General features: G+C 40.6%; 1 protein-coding gene across 3 annotated transcripts in view; it reads right to left on the minus strand.

Annotated features, from left to right (window-relative positions):
* The window catches only part of Slc26a7 (solute carrier family 26 member 7), a 107,341-nt gene that overhangs the window by 67,638 nt on the left and 21,771 nt on the right, over window positions 1-17,932 (minus strand). For all 3 annotated transcript variants that reach the window (XM_005362327.2, XM_026786546.1, XM_026786547.1), the window contains 2 exons: window positions 14,238-14,348; window positions 9,521-9,693 (listed from right to left, as the gene is read on the minus strand). In XM_005362327.2, coding sequence (XP_005362384.1) covers window positions 9,521-9,693; window positions 14,238-14,348 — 284 coding nt within the window. The remainder of the gene's footprint in view (window positions 1-9,520; window positions 9,694-14,237; window positions 14,349-17,932) is intronic.

Raw genomic sequence — 17,932 nt, forward strand, 5'->3', positions numbered from 1 at the left:
AGGTGTGCCACTGTGGGTTGGTTGTGAGATTTCTAAAGCCCACACAAGACCCAGTGTCTGCGGTTGGTACTATGGAGACCTGGTTCCAAAGGTTTTAGACGGTAACAATACTAATGCCGGCAGCTGGCCTACAGACCATTCTTGCGATATTTTGGCAAAGACTGTGATTTATTGTGCCCTTGTCCTAAGAGTCTGCCTGAGGCTCAGTTGAAGAGTTTTGGATTAATGTCACTGGCAGAGATTGCAAGGCAGCCTCCTATTGGCTGTGCCATGTAGTTATGAGCGATCGCTCATGTGCAGATCTACAAGCTGGATTGGAAGAAACACAAAATTACAGAAGAGAAAAGGAGCACCTGGAAATGTGATGCTGGAGCCACGTTCTATGCGCCAGGAGATAGAGAGCTTAAAGGAAAGGCCTGATGCTAAATCAGAGAGTCATACCCGCAGGGCAAGACCCAACACATCTAATCCTGTACTCCGTGGAAGGAACAAGCCAGAGGGATTTCCTCGGCCTAGAACCTATCAACAAGTCAAAAGTTTACACAGGTGGCCAGGTTTCAGCCCAAGCAGGCAGCAGAATTCAGCAGCTTTGGCCACATGGTTCAGAATGTAAAGTCAATAACGACACGGGAAAGAGCTATGTAATCTTCCTCCATGGTCAAGGAAAGCCACTGGGGTCGAGGCATCTGGCAGGGCAGTCCCTGCATGGAGGCTTAGAGAAGACATTGCATGGAGCTGTGAAGGTGAAGCCTGGATTGAGCTGAGACTCCACAGTGCTGGAGATAACTAGACCTGCCGAGAAGAGCTGCTAACAGGAGAGGAACCACCAGCCCAAGAGAGAGAGAAGTGTGCTGCACTCAACAAGCTGAAAGGTGTTGGTGATCTGGAGAGCCAACTAAGGCAGAATTTGGAATATGTCCTGCAAGTTTGCAGTCTCGCTTTGTTCCAGTATTTCCTTACTATGTGCCCTTTTCTCCCTGTGGAAGGCTAATGTATATTCTATTCCATTGTATGTTGCGAGCAAGTGACTTGATTTTTTTTTTTTTTATTTTACAAGGGGTTACGATTAAGAGCTGGCCTTGAGTTTCAGAAGAAACGGTAGACTGTGTTGAAACTGAAAGACTACAGGACTTTTGAAGTTGGACTAAATTCATTTTACATTATGATAGGGCTACCACCTTTGGGGCAGGTCAGGGAGTGAAGTGTGGCAGTTTGAATGAGGTGCTCCCCATTTGGCTCATATGTCTGAATGGTTGGTATCCAGTTGCTCTAAACTACTGGGGAGGTGTGGACTCATTGGAGGAAGTGTGTCACTGCTGGTGGGTTTCAAGGCCCATACTAGGCCCAGTGCCAGCCTCTTTCTCTGTCAACTGCCTATCAATCAAGATGTACAGTTATCAGCTACTGCTCCAGAACCATGCCTAGCTGTTTTCTGCCATGATGGTCATGTACGAACCCTCTGAAGCTATAAGAAAGTCCCCAATTAAATGCTTACTTATATACCCAAAATCTGCTCAATCATACTACAAAGACATTTGTCCAATTATGTTCATAGCAGCATTATTTGTAATAGAACCTGGAAACAATCTCAATGCCCCTCAACTGAAAAATGGATAAAGAAAATGTGGCACAATTACATTAGAGCACTACTCAGCAGAAAAAAAAAAACAAACAAAAACAATGACATCTTGAATTTTGCATGCAAATGGATGGAACTAGAAAATACCATTCTCAGTGAGGTAACCCAGTCCCAAAAATATGAATATGAACCTTCATCCAGCAACTGATGGAAACAGGCAGAGACCCGCATCAGAGCACTGGACTGAGCTCCCAAAGACCAGTTGAAGAGTGGGAGGAATGAGAACATGAGCAAAGAGATCAAGACCATGATGGGTACACCAATGAAATAGTTTACTTGAGCTAATAGGAGCTCACCAACACCAGATGAACTGGGAAGGAACACGCATAGGACCAAACTAGTTCCTCTGATTATGGTTGACAGTTGCATGGCTGGAGCTGACTAAGGAGCCACTGGCAGTGGCACCAGGATTTATCCCTACTGCATGTACTGGCTTTTTGGAAACCTATTATCTTTGGATGCATACCTTGCTCAGCCTAGATATAGTAGGGAAGGCCTTGGACCTTTCCCAAAGCAATGTGCCTTACCCTCTCTGAGGGTGGATGGGGGTGGGAAGTGGGGTAATGTGGAGGGAGTGGGAGGAGGGAAAAGAGTGAGAACTTATTGGCATGTATAATGAAAAAAGATTGTTTTCTTTTTAAAAAAATAAATTTTAAAAAAATTGCCTTGGTCATGTATTTCTTCAAAGCAATAGAACAGTAACTAGGGGCTGGAGAGATGGCTCAGAGGTTAAGAGCATTGCCTGCTCTTCCAAAGGTCCTGAGTTCAATTCCCAGCAACCACATGGTGGCTCACAACCATCTGGAATGAGGTCTGGTGCCCTCTTCTGGCCTGCAGACATACATGCAGACAGAATATTGTATACATAATAAATACATAAATAAATAAATAACAGTAACTAAAACAAAAAATAAAAACCAATAAACTTTATGAATACAAAAAATAGCTTACTGAAAAAAAAATCAGCAAAAAATCCCATCTGGAATAGTTATTAAACATTATAAAATATCTAGGAATAAATAAAATTAACTAAGGACATGAAGGACCTCTGTAGAAAAATCTTTAATACAATAAAGAAATAAAGTAAAGAAGATACCAGCTCATAGGGAAATTCTCCAATGCTTACAAATTGGCAGGCTTAGTACTGTAAAAAGTCTATATTACTGAAAGGAATCTATAGGTTCAAATAAATCTATTTTAAAAATACCAATGACGTTCTTCACAGAACTAGAAAACACAAATCTTAAATCCACATGAAGCACAAAAGAGCCTCACTAAGCAAGGCAAGTCTATGCAGAAAGATCAGCAGTGGAGATCCTTATCTGCACAAACAAACGAAGTCTTTCAAAGACCTTGATATAAGACTTATAGCTTTCAAAATGCTAAGGGGAAAATAGGTAAACAACTTCAAGATATGGGCATAGGCGAGAACTTTTCAAACAGAACTCCAGCTTGGGAAATAATCCAAAAATATATAGCTAAAGTTCCATAAATTAAAAAGCTTCCGCAGAGCAAAGAAAGTGATCCCCAGGGTGAAGAGACACCCTAGCGAAGGGGAGAAAATCCTCGCAGCTACGCATCAGAGATGGGAGGAATTCATATAATGTATTAAAGAACAGTGAGACCGAAACAAAAAAGGAATCAAGCTGTCCAACAGATCAATGCGAAAATGGACTGAACGGACCATTCTCAAAAGAAGAAATACAAATGGTTAACAAATACTGAAAATGATCAAAAGAAAAGAAAATGTTTTAGAGTTGCTTCTCATCACAGTCAGAATGACTATCATAAATAAAACGAATAACTGCAAATAGTGGTGAAGATATTGAGAAAGTTTTAGGGGAGGACAAACAAGTAAAGAAACACGGCTCAGGTGTCAGTGAGGTGTGGGGCTCCCTAAAAATGTACAGGATTATCATATGACCCACATATATGACCCGAGATATATCGAAAGGGCTTTGAGTTAACACACTACAGAGACTGTTTCACATTCAAGTTTATTGCTTCATAATTGACAGTTTTCAGGATATGGAACCTCTACATCTGTCAATATTTGAACATATAAAATGGAGTATATGTACACAATAAAATTTTATGTAGCCATAAAGAGAAATGAAATTGTGACATTTTCAAGTAAATTGGTAAATGATTATGTGAAGTGATATGAGCCAGATTCAGAAAGAAAACTGTGACATATTTTTTCTCAGATGTTGACTTTTGATTTGAGTGGGTACTGTGAAAGGGGAGGAAGAGATCTTAGGGGAGCTGCATATAGAATAATATAATGGAAGACATGCAATAAGAAAGCAGAGGAAACCAACTTAGGGGGAGGAAAGAGATCAAAAGGAGGGAGGTAGAGAAATGGAAGAGAATAGCAGGGATGAAGAATGAATTAAAAGTAAAATATGTGTGTGTGTGTGTATGTGTGTAAACAACAAATTAAAACAATTACTTCCCTTTATGATAAGAGCATTAAGTCTTTGAAGAACAAAATTGAGGAAGATATTAGAAAATGGAAAGCTCTCCCATGCTCTTGGATAGGTAGGATCTACATAATAAAAATGGCAATCCTACCAAAAGCAATCTACAGATTCAACACAATCCCATACAAGAAAGGAACTCTGGAGACACCATCATCCCTGACATCAAGCTCTATTACAGAGCTATAGTAATGAAAGACACCTGGTAATGACATAAAAACAAAGAGGTTGACTAATGAAATCAAAATGAAGATCCTGACATTAATCCAAACACCCAAAACACCTGATTTTTGAAAAAGAAGCTAAAATTATAAAATGAAAAAAAAAAGAAAGCATCTTCAACAAATGATGCTGGCACAACTGGATGTCAACATGTAGAAGAGTGCAAATAGATCCATATCTATCCCCATGCAAATGGATCAAAGACCTCAACATAAATCTAGCCACACTGACCCTCATAGAAAAGAAAGTGGGAAGTAGTTTTGAATGCATGGGCACAGGAGACCACTTCCTAAATACAACACCAGTACCAGAGACACTGAAGGCAGCAATAAATAAATGGGACCTTCTGAAACTGAGAAGCTTCTGCAAGGTAAAGGACACAGACAATAAGCCTCCTGAATGGTAATAGATCTTCACCAACCATACAGATGACTGATCTCCAAAATATATAAAGAACTCAAGAAACTAGACATGAAAACTCTAATTAACCCAATTAAGAAATGGGGTACAGAACTGATCAGAGAATTCTCAACAGAAGAAGTTCAAATGTCCAAAAGACACTTAAAGTCATGCTCAACCTCCTTAGCGATCAGGGAAATGCAAATCAAAGCAACTCTGAGATACCATCTTACACCTGTCAGAATGACTAAAATCAAAAACACATGATAGCCTATGCTGGAGAGGATGTGGAGTAAGGGGAACACTCATCCATTATTGGTGGGAATGCCAACTTGTGCAACGACTTTGGAAATCAGTGTGGCAGTTTCTCAGGAAACTGGGAGTCAACCTACCTCAGGATCCAGCAATTCTACTCTTGGGAATATACCCAAGAGATGCCCAATCATACTACAAAAGCATTTGTTCAACTATGTTCATAGCAGCACTATTTGTAATAGCCAGAACCTGGAAACAACCTAGGTGCCCCTCAATAGAAGAATGGATAAAGGTGTGGCACATATACACTTTAGAGTTCTACTCAGCAGTAAAAAACAATGACATTTTGAATTTTGCATACAAATGGATGTAAACAGAAAAATAATTACTTAGATAACCCACCCAAAAAGATGAATATGATATGTACTCACTCTAGCCATAAACAAAGGACATTGAGCCTATAATTCATGAGCCTAAAGAAGCTAAATAAGAAGGTAAACCCAAAGAAAAACATAGTTATCCTCCTGGATATTGGAAGTAGACAAGATCACCGGGCAAAAGTTGGGAGCATGGGGGTGGGGTAGGGGGAAGGGGAGATGGGGAGATAGAAGGGAAAAGGAGAGAATTGGGGAGAGCTTGGGGGAACGGGATGGTTGAGATGGAGGAGGAGTGGATATGGGAGCAGGGAAGAAGATATCTTAATCAAGGGAGCAATTTTAGGGTTGGCAAGAGACTTGGATCTAAAGGGGTTCCCAGGTGTCCAAGGAGATGTCCCCAGCTAGGTCCTTGGGCAACAGAGGAGAGGGTACCTGAACTGGCCTTATCTCATAGCCACACTGATGAATATCTTGCATATCACCATAGAACCTTCTTCCGGTGATGGACGGAGATAGAGACAGAGACCCACATTGGAGCACTGGACTGAGCTCCCAAGGTCCAGATGAAGAGCAGAAGGAGGGAGAACATGAGCAAGGAAGTCAGGACCGCGAGGGGTGCATCCACCCACGGAGACGGTGGGACTGATCTAATGGGAGCTCACCAAGGCCAGCTTGGCTGGGACTGAACAAGCATGGGCTAAAACCGGAATCTCTGAATGTGGCTGACAATGAGGGCTGACTGAGAAGCCAATGATAATGGCACTGGGTTTTGATTCTACTGCATGTACTGGCTTTTTGGGAGCCTAGTCTGTTTGGATGCACACCTTCCTAGACCTGAATGAAGTGAGGAGGGCCTTGGACTTCTCACAGGGCAGGGCACCCTGACTTCTCTTAGGACTGGAGAGGGAGGGGGAGGGGGAGCAGGGAGGAAGGGGGAAGGAAATGGGAGAAGGGGAAGGAGGTGGATATTTTTAATAAATAAATAAATTTTAAAAATCATTAATAATTGTATGTATTGAGCCTTCAGGGAGAAACATAAAAGGGAGAAAAATGACCCAAGAATGGTTGTAAAGAATCCTGTGTTTGCAGAACACTTTCCTCATTGCCCATGGACTTAGGACAGAGACGGAAGTGATGACGTAGGAGGTGATTCCAAAGGATCTCACAAAGGCCAAGGATCTAGCCCAACAAGGGACCAATGGGTGCAGAGGTCAAATGACAAACTCACAGATACACACCCAGGACCTAGTGCTGGGACAGAGGAAGGAAACCAGATAGATGTCTGACAAGCTTAGAAGAGAAACATACAACAATCTGGATCCCATTTTACAAGCAATAAAAGCCCATGAAATGAGATGATTTTATTATATTTAATAATATCCTGCTTTACTCTTAGCTTTCTAGGGAGTTGCGGTAAGGGCAACGTGACTTCGTTTTCTTGTTCAAATATTGGCCTCTGCTTTTGTATTTCACTATGCAAGTTCTTCATCCAAATATGCTTCAGATACTAAAACACGAGCTGATGGTTTGAGACTCATGGAAAATGGTTAAGATGAGACTGAGAAGACGTTACTCGTCTGTTAATAATAACAGATCTGGGAAGCACTAATGTCCAGCTGTAACTGCTTGTTTTGTGCTACACTGGGTAAGAGAAAGAGGAAGGTAAACAATGGAGCAAGAACAAGCTTCATTATTTTTACCATTGTGGTCTTCTTCCCACTTTAGTACAGACATTTTCATACAAATGAGCAGGAATTAAGAGGAGTCAATAAATTCAACACAACGTATCCGAGCTTCCGTCACGAGGCCACACAGCTGAAGACGGCGGTGACTCGCAGCTCTGCCCCATAGTCATGATTGTGTCTGAGACAGAGCCAGGGTCGGGTACTCCAGAGTCTTCCAAGGAGCATGGAAGCAGAGGTCAGCAAGCCTGCCCACACACATCTCTGTGCATGCTGGCATCATCCATGCTTGGGAACACTCGGTGAAGGTCACGGTGTCACACAGCCGGGCCTTACCTCCTGGAAGACTGCTCTACACACAGAATAGCTGACAGGCCCGCTAGTCTGCTCAGTCTTCCTGGGGACACAGCTTCTGTTTCTCAGTAACTATCAAGTTCTTATCGCATTTCACACCTTGACTCTGCAGCCCTTCTGCAGCATCAGAAGGCAATATTCTAAGGATTTTCGCTTCTTTTTTCCTAGATCACATTTTTTTCCATTCCATGTATTCACATAATCACCAGCTCTTCTTCCTTTCTGCTGCTCATATATGATATTGTATATAATAGCACACTATTTCAAGATAGACTACCAGCCCAGAACGCAGACACTCAGAAAAGTTGTAAATACATAATTTAGTTTACAAGAAATGAGTAAGCAAAAATGACCACTAAATTAGGAAGTGTGTGCCTAATAGTGCCTCTCTGTGTGTTTACAGTTTGAGTGTGAAATGCATCTTCTAAACTAATGTACTGAAGATTTTTTCCCCAATCCACGTTCAGAGTAAAGATTAGATCATTACTGGTGACCCAGTCCACAGACAGAATCATGGTTCTGTGGTGTTACTGGGAGGTGAACATCAAGGGATGAGGCCATGCTGCAGGCACGTGCTTCAGAGGCTGCCAGCATCCAAATCACTCACCTTTTCTCTGCTTTCTGGCTACCCCATGATGCTCTTCTGTGATGTTCTATGTCATTCTTGGCCCCAGAATAAAGCCCAGCGATAGTGGATTGACAGTCCTGTGACTGTGGGCATAACCACATCCTTCCTCTTCTAAGTCATTTTAATCAGGTGTGATAGCAGTTACCAAAAGTGACTGACTGGCACAACATGCCCATCTTAAAGTTGCTTCTGAGGGATCTGAGCATGATCATTTCATTAAAAACAGCAAATATCAAATGTTGGTATGCCGAGGAGAATGTGGCAATAGCCAGTGTGTCCTCATCAGACATTCGGAGTTGTAAAAGAGGCAGAGACTAATAGTGTCTGAGTCCAGAAGCCTCACACCAATACGCCGAGGGTATAGACCAAGTCCTATCTCCTGCCCACCTATACAGCAAAATCATAAAGTGTTTAAGTAGAGAAGCATTCGAGAAAGTTAGCTGCGTCTTCCTATTGTAGAAGTTTCACCCACAACATACCTTCCAATGATACTCTGGTCATGTATGAACACAGCATGGATTTACTGTGTTACAGGGAAGTTCATTCAATCATTTTTAAAATGTATTAATGTTTTTAGCTTATGTGTATTTTACCTACATGTGTATTATACCATGTGTGTGTGTGCCCGGTTTCTACGGAGGCCAGAAGAGGGAGCTAGATCCCCTGAAACTAGCTGGGCAGTTTTTGGCCTCCACGTGGGTGCTGAGAAGTGAACCTATATCCTTTGCAAGAGCACCAAGTGTTTTTGACCACTAAGCCATCTCTTCAGGTCATAAAACACTCTTTTTTAAATTTTTTTCTATTATTGTTTATACATTTATTCAGCGTGTGATATTCTTTTTATTTTATTTTTTGAAAAAAAAACAAGCTATTTTTTTCATTTTACATACCAATCCCAGGTTCCACTCCCTCCCCTCCTCCCACTCCCTCCACTTACCCCCCCCCACACCCTACTCCCATCCACTTTTCAGAGAGGGTAAGCACATTGCTTTGGGGAGGGTCTAAGACCCTCCCTTCTATATCTAGGCTGAGCAAGGTATCCATCCAAAGACAATAGGTTCCCAAAAAGCCAGGACAAGCAGGAGGGATAAGTCCTGGTGCCTCTGCCACACTTTAAAAATATCAAAATTTTACATAATGTTTTATCTTTAAAACTTTTCACACAATACATTTTACCATAGTCTTTCCCCTCCTCCAACTCTTCCTAGGCCCCCAACACCTCCCTACCCATCTAACTTCATGTGCATCTCCCAACTCAAAAAAAGAAAAACTTTTAAAGTTTTGATTTTACTAAATGTTTCTCTGTGCCTATAATTTGTTGAATCTTCTTCATTTATCTAACCAGCATTTACAGAACCACGATATATTTTTATAATCATAAAACACATCTGGAGAGAAACCTACAGTTAAAAACCCAAATGCAACACTGCTCGCTCTCCCTTTGTTCCTGTCCCTCGGTCCTCTGCAATCTCGAAGCTGCTCACCTGAATCACGCCTCCCAAGAAGGAAACTGCCGCAGCCACCCCGATTCTCTGTAGCTCGAAGTCGGATAAGCCCAGCACGCTGGAGTTGCTCTGTGTGGTGAGATTCCGGCTGCTCTGGGGGACCAGCCTTTCCACAGCATTGGCTGATATCAAGGATGTCAAGGCAAAGGTCCCTGAAAATGAGAATGGTTTAGAGATCGCCCCTGTAAACATTCAAAAGTCATTCAATTGTTCCATGAATATTGAAAAGCCAACAAGAGCTATTAGGAATAACTCTACTCCAGTGAACCCCATTTCTCTGCCTTTCCTTCCACCCCACTCCATGAAAGAAACAGTACATCTGACTTACTGCGATGTCCACCGAGCCACCGTGTCTTTCTGGGTCACACGCTTACCTAACTCTCTGAATAGAGAATATCTAAGATGCAGGATTGTGGCCTAGATTTACATCCAACCCTCCAATATATAAAAAATGCCACCTTCAGTACCTCACTCTCTGTCTAACTCACCTTACCCACTAAGTACCCAGACTTTAGGGTTTGAAGAGAACGAGAGGAGGAAAGCTCGAAGACCTTGATGGATAACTACACACCTGCTGTCTAAAATGTAAGGTCCTCTGATCTACCGAAACAAGCTCTCAGCTTCCAAGATGGGCCTCAAATTCCAGTCACAACTAGGGAATCCAGTTCTTTCTCACCATGCTATGTGCTTTCTACCTCCAATGACTTCATAATTGAGTACACTTTTTATTGTCATGAACAAACTGCCAGGGCCCATAAATTAATCATGAAAATCCAAATTGCTAAATAAACTAGCATATTCAACATCTTTATACTTTGGCTTCAGGAAGTAATTGTTTTTCAAAGATATATGAACTCAGAGCAACTGTGCTTTCTTCCACTGGGCCTACACAAGAATGAGCCTGTTAATGGCCAAGCACAGATGGTTGGGGGACTCAAGAAGCTTTGATGCCCTCCTATTTTGCTAGTGAACACTGATGAACTATGGAAGTTGGGGAGTCAGTGATATCATTTGGACAACCATTGATGAACCCCCTATGCTCCAACAGAGAATTCCAAGCTCACACTGTTGGTTCCAATTATACATGTTGCATCTTAAAGCAAAAACTTGAATATGAAAAAAAGATTTGCAAAGAGAGTGTTGACAATGGAAGGTGGAAGGGCAAGGAGTGATCACAATGTTTACGTGGATGAAAATGTCAAGGAACAAATTTAATTTTTAAAATGATTCATATAATGTCTTATTACCTTTAGCAATTTGGTATCGCATTCCAAACACCTCAGGGGGAGGCTAAAATTCATGATAAGTTGCTTGTCTTTCACAAAAGTACATTGGACCCTTAAAAAAGTTTCAGGAAACATAAATCTCCCACCTACACTAAAATATGATCAAATAAAAGAGAAATATGATTTGTATGTTAAATATTGTGGGCATCTTTAAAGATTCAATGACCCTTGTAGTAAGATCACAGGAAGGTCCCAAAAGTCATTTTCTGGTTCCCCTGTCATTTATATCAGGATGGAAAGCAACACCTGTTTATTGCCTGCGCTGATGACTAGTATTAACTAGCTTTCAACCAATAGCAACGCTGGCAGGCTCTGAGAAGTACAAACTTAAAAACAGGATGCCACCCACATTTACTGTACAGTAGAATGCCTGTGAAGTCTGCAAAAGGTGTATTTTGACATATCTGTAGCTGTTAATAACTTATTTAGTAATAACTGTTTAGTTATAGAGTCTAAATAAACGATAATTTTGAAACTATGCAAACCAGCAGAATATCTACAGCAAGTACCTATAAAATGCAATGGCTTATGTAATTATACTTTTCAGGATTATTAAATTATGTATTTTTTAATTTGTTGTTTTGATACAGGAGTTCACTCTGTGATCCAGACCAACCTAGAACTCACCATGTACCTCAAGCAGGGCTTGAATCTGTGGTATTTCTTAGAATCCCACAGAAGCCTCCCACGTGCTGGGATTCTGAAGGCTAACTACCACACATGACGTTAACTACTAGACTAATTATGGTCTATTGGGAAAGCCTGTTTTGCCTTTTTCTTTTATCTTGTGTCAAAAAGAAGAAATGTCTGTGAAGTCAGTTCTAAAACCTTCTGCTCTTTCTTGCTACAGACATACTTAAATGCTCTGTGACAAAGTTAGAAGGCAGAACAACTAAAAACCAATAAAGTATCTGTAATTCCAGCATCCCAGAGGCCGGGTTAGGAGGATCATTAGTGAAACCTTGCTTTAAATAATAAACAAGTAAAAACTGAAGAAAATTATTAATTCATTCTGTGGTTTTCTCCTTTTTATCTATCTGGAAGATAACTCTAATTCAATGAGTATTCTAAAACATTTTGTTGTCTAGAAAGAAAAAAAGAGAGAGTTTGGGTTCCATACTTGTGTAAGCTGTATGTCTGTGACTTTAATCTGTGTTGTCATAAGAAACTTTGTGAGTTTTTTTCCTAGTTCTCCTGAAAAAAAAATATATATATACATATAATACAAATTAATGTTCACCTAAAAGGTGGCATTAAGACAAGAACATGTAAATTCTTGAAGTGTACATATTGCTCTGAGCTATATACATATATACAAACAGACGTATGTGCATGTGTACACATGCACACATATGTACTAAATATGTATTTTGTATATAGTTGTATGCCTCATAAAAGTAGAGATACATTTTGAGAATTCACTGTGGCCAGTTCCACTGCTGTGGGTACATCATAACACACTACCCAGACGACTCCACCGTGATGCCCAATGTGATATGATATGATGAACAGTTTTATGTGATATGCCATTTTCATTGGCTGAAATATGTCATTATGTAAAGACGTGTGTGTGTGTGTGTGTGTGTGTGTGTGTGTGTGTGTGCAAGCACATGTATGTAAAACTTTTTGTGAAAATGCCAGTTCTAATCCAGCATGTCTGAAGTGGACCCACCTGTATGTCTGCTTCCCTAACTAGCTCCCTGAGAATATTGTTGCGCAGAGGACTTCTCAGGTGGCAAGTCTAAAATGACCGCCAACGTTTGCTCTCTCACTCATAGAAAAGGTTAATGATATAAAAGCCAAATTTACACAAGTACAAATCATTTTATGGAAAAAAGCATATATATATATTTCAGTGTGATAATAAAAAATATGACCTCGGGGGCTGGAGAGATGGCTCAGAGGTTAAGAGTGCTGGCTGCTCTTCCAGAGATCCTGAGTTCAATTCCCAGCAACCACATGGTGGCTCACAACCATCTGTAATGGTGCCCTCTTCTGGACTGCAGGCATACATGCAAGCAGAACACTGTCTACATAATAAATAAATAAATCTTAAAAAAAAAAATATGACCTCCCAAGATTTCTATCCCAATCTTCAGAATCCAGAAGGACGTATGCTCCATGGCAAGAAATAATAAATGCAGCAGGCAAAATTAAGCTCACTACTCAGCTGGTCTTAAAAATGCAATTATCTGTCTGGCTGTCTGGAGACAGCCGGCGCAATCACAACTTCTTGTAACTACAGAAGACAGAAGCAAGAGAGCAGGGCTGGGGAGATCTGAAGATCCCCCACGGAAAGGCCAGGGGCTCCAGGAATGCAGAACGCTTCTAGAAGACAGAGAAGTCAGGGAAATGAGCTGAAGCCGGCGAAAAGAAGCACGGCCTCACTGACTGCTCCTTTGGGGTCTGGAAGACTTAGTCAGAGCACGGACCTCCAGAACCGTGGACTTCCTTTGTTCCAAGCCACTAATCCCGTGATGATCTCTGACAGTAGGAAGCAATACAATCAATAACAACTGGCCAAAGAAGACAGGCTGTAAGAGTTATGCCCAGAGGCTGAGATCTCACACAAAATGAATAGCTATGTTTGCAAATATTTTCTGCTAAAAAAACATTTTGTTTTTAGCTGAATACTTAAGATTAAGGTGTCTTTTTATAATAGGAAAACCCAATAAATGCTGCATTAATATAAGCAAGTGTTCAGTTAAACACAATATACTAATCGTGGAGCTCTTGCTATCATAAGAAATGGGGGAGTCATCTTATTTAAAAAGTAACAAATAGAGTTTCAAAACTGTGTTCAGGGTCATGCAGGTGATCACACATGGCGCATGTGCTTAGGTGAAGCTCACATGGAAATGCAGCCCATACTGTCATCAGAATAATCATGACAGACCACCCTCTGTGTTCATTCTTGTGTTGTTCAGAAGTGCAGAAGGAGGTAGGATAAGATACACCAATTAAGTCAGGTGGTGGGGGTGCATGACTTTAATCTCAGCACTCAGAAGGCAGAGGCAGGTGGATCTCTGAGTTCAAGACCAGCCTGTTCTACAGAGTGAGTTCCAAGACAGACAAAAACACACACAGAGTATCCTTACCTTAAAAAAAAAAGATACAAGAACCAAAGAAATACACCCAAAATATTTTTCAATATTTGAGAAACTGTTTTCTTGCAAATTTTTATATTCTCTTATTCCATTGTAAATTCAGCGATACTTCTATTTTCAGTTTCTTTCATAACACAGGAATATGGCACTCAATCATAGTGTGTATCTGATAAATAAACATACCTCACATATATCAGTAGGGTAGAAGGGCTTTGGACAGGTAATTAGGAGTTGGTAATCACCTTGAGTCCCTTTTGTTAGCTATGTGAGAACATATAACTAAACATAGACAGTGATTCGTACCTGTAGCAACATGGCGTCCCATTCCGAATATGGCATAAATGATGGCTGGAAACAGAGATCCATATAAACCAAACACTGGGTGCACAGATGAGAGAATAGCGAAGGAGAGCCCTGTGGAGAAGTCCAGAGTAGTTAGGACCCTCGTGTCCCAGGATACAGCACACAATAAAACAGGACCTGATGGGACTTAAGTCAGAATGAGTATTTTCATTATCCTACTCATCAGCAAAATGAGTACTAGCAGTATTATCCTAATCAAGGGGAAATTGCTCATCCATTCATGTGCATATTTCAATTCTCAAAACCATGTGCTTTTGCACTACGGCTTTTTCTCTTGACTGCAGAGAAGGAAATGGCGATTTGGAGAACCTTCTCAGTGAAAATTCCCATGATAATGTCGAAGCCAGGCATCTCTAGGCACACTCGGATTCTAGAAGCATCTTCACATGCCATTTTATTTGTGCAATAGCGTCGGTGGAGTAGGCAGGAACCGGAGTTTTACCACTGGACATAAGAGAAGTCTGAAGTGGATAGGGGCCTGGGCTTGAGGCACAAGCATAACTTAAAGCTAGCAGGGGGCTGCCTGGTGGACAAGCTATGGTGAGTACAGGAACATGACCGAGAACAACCCTGTCCACTTTCCACTGACTGAACGCTAGACCGTACGCCAACTGGAGGTTTTACAGTGGCAAAACACTCAACTTTGGTTACATAAAGTGCATACATAAAGTATAACTCACAATCATTAATCTTTATTTTTCATGGGTACAACTGTCTACAGTTTGTATGTTGCATCTACATAGAAAATTTTCCCATTGCTGCTTAAACGACCATTGATGGTTTTAATGATATTAACACAAGTTCACTAAGATTTCCTGTCTGCAGCTGTTCGTGGCATCAGAGCCTACCGGGGAAGATTCTGAGAGTCCATTTGAGTTTAATATTGAGCATTAAATTGGACAATAACGATATATTAAAATATGTGGAAGTTCTACCAACGCTTCCTTTGTAAAGCTTGATTATTGGTGATGGAATTTCTAAGTCTGATGAAAATAAATGAAAATTTATTACAGAGGGGCCAGCAGCAGAAAGGGCACTGGTGCTTCATAGAACAGAGTGGGGTGGGGTTCCATCAGGCTGGTGGGAAGAACCGCATTCAGGTGCAGTTCTGGAAGCCAGGTTGGCATTGGAAAGCTAAATGTCCCCAACTGTATCAATCAGCCTGTCTCAGTAGCTTCCACACAAATGACTTCCTAAGAAGCATGGTGTTTACGTCAATCCCATGGAGGACTTGCAAGCAATGACCCCTCGTTATTTCCAGAGTATGTTTTAGTCATCCACTTCACCAGAGCCGGAGAAGCAGTGGGTGGCACCGTGTTTGCCTAGCATGGCTCTGAGTTCACTCTCTGTGGGAGTGGGGAGTGGCCAGATAATAAAAGAATAAAATAATGTGGCCATGTAAACCAGGTCACCCTAATCTTTTAAATTAGTAGAGGTATGAAAGGGAAGGGCACGAGGCATGTTTAGCAGAAACGCTTCAATCCACCGGTGACATCAAAGGATGCTAGAGCCTGTGGTCCGGCTGACAGGATCTCAGTGTAAACCATTTGGGCCGTATTTTCACTACTATGTGCAATGAGCAAATGTGAGCGTTGAGCTAGAGTAGTTAGTTTCCTCTCCCGCCTTCTGGATAATCACCTCTTAATTAAAAACCTAATTAGAAGAACATTTGTCTCTCTCTTTAGTTTAACACAAATAAAACATGTAACAAAAAGAGGTGGGAGAGTTCCTTTCAGAGCTGGAAGGATGGTGCAGTGGTCAAGAGCACTGGCTGGTCTTGCAGAGGATCCAAGGTTCATTTTCACCACCCACACTGGGCAGCTCACAAATGCCCATAACTCTAGCTCCAAGGAATTTGATGCCCTCTTCTGGCCTTTATGGCCACAACACACATATGCACATACACACACACACACACACAGATGCAGACACAGAATTTTTTTAAAAAATCTTTTTTTTACAAAAAAGCTTCTCTGTACCCCACATATATATGAACTTAAGAAGAGAATAATCATAGAAAATATGTCTCAAAATAGTGTGAGGTTATTTGCTTCCTTGTTTTTTACTCTGCTTCGTTGTTTGTGGAAGCTCGTTGAACAAGGCAATGTCTCTGGTTCCTCATATTTAATGCTGAGATAAGAGGCATGCATGGCTGTGCCCAATTTAAGATATTTTTAAAAGATCATAAATCTATAAAGTAAATATTAAATGTCATTTTTGTTGGCATTATTCTTCTTACAGAAGAATAACCTTGAAGACCAGAAATGATGTGCACATTTCCTTTATCATATAAAACTCTTACACTTTAAATAAACCTTTTTTTCTTGCTAATGTGGCAGTGAGAAACAACAAGATTAAAAGACGAATAAACTAATTTGATTATATGACACTTTAGTATTTCAATCACAATTTTTATAAGAATTACAAGGCCCAATAGCATCCCCCTCATATAGGTACTCACAGGAGAGACAGCCAGATAAATTTTATTCTGATTAATTTATTATTGTTTAATAATATAAGCTAAATGACTTTTTTCACACGTTTGTATTCATAGAAGCTTAAATGTTCCAAAAATAAAGAAGCTATCAACTAATTAGAGGTATTTTCAAATTAGCAACATGTTACCCTTTCTCTGCATTTACAAAAATGGTATTCACTACAGATAAGAGCAGAAATGCAACTCCATAATGTATCACTTAGAAAAAATATTGTTACTAATGCCTGTAGATACTCTATATTACTTAATCTTTGGTAAGAGTAAAAGTAACACAGATATTAAGATATGGAAACAGAAATTCAAAAGGGTGGAGGGAAAGAAAAGAAAGAGAAAGATGCACAGAGAGACAGACAGACGGATAGGTTGATAGTACACAGGTATACTATGGGTGGATGGAAGGATAAACAGATGACGATGAAGAGAGATAACAGGCAGACAGACAGATGGATAGATAGATAGATAGATAGATAGATAGATAGATAGATAGATACAGACAGACAGACAGACAGACAGATGGATAGTAGCACTGTAAATCAATTTTCTCTAAGATAAAAAAAAATCAATTTGGAGAGATCATTGAGAATCAAGCTGCTCTAATGGAAGACAAAATGTTCCTGTAGGGAAGCTCATTAAAAAATCGGGACATCAAGAGTTCAAAAACTTCAGGAAGTCTCTGAAACTGACCAGATTCACTGTACTCAACCCTCCAACTTTTATGAGCTGTAAGAACTCTCATAAAAGAGACATTCTCAGACCAGCCAAGATGCCTAGAAAAGGCTCAGATCAGCTGAGTAGTCTAAAAGAGACTGACTCCAACCTGTAACGCTGATCTCCAGCTATCACAAGCTGCCACTCATACTGGGATACTCTTTTGGTGAGGCTAATATCTTTGATCATGTCTGTTCCTATAAATCGCCCCCATCCATATCCTTGTAAATAACGACAATGAAACTCATTAGTTAAGCAAGGTGAGCTGGAGTTTAGTTTGTCATCTTTTCTCCTTTTGGAGTGAGCAGACATTTGGTGACATCTCCCCAGGAAGAGTGTCACACAACAGATAAATGATAGGTAGGTAGGTAGGTAGGTAGGTAGATAGATAGATAGATAGATAGATAGATAGATAGATAGATAGATAGAT

Source organism: Microtus ochrogaster, linkage group LG5, assembly GCF_000317375.1.
Source record: "Microtus ochrogaster isolate Prairie Vole_2 linkage group LG5, MicOch1.0, whole genome shotgun sequence".
Taxonomy (NCBI): Eukaryota; Metazoa; Chordata; class Mammalia; order Rodentia; family Cricetidae; genus Microtus; species Microtus ochrogaster.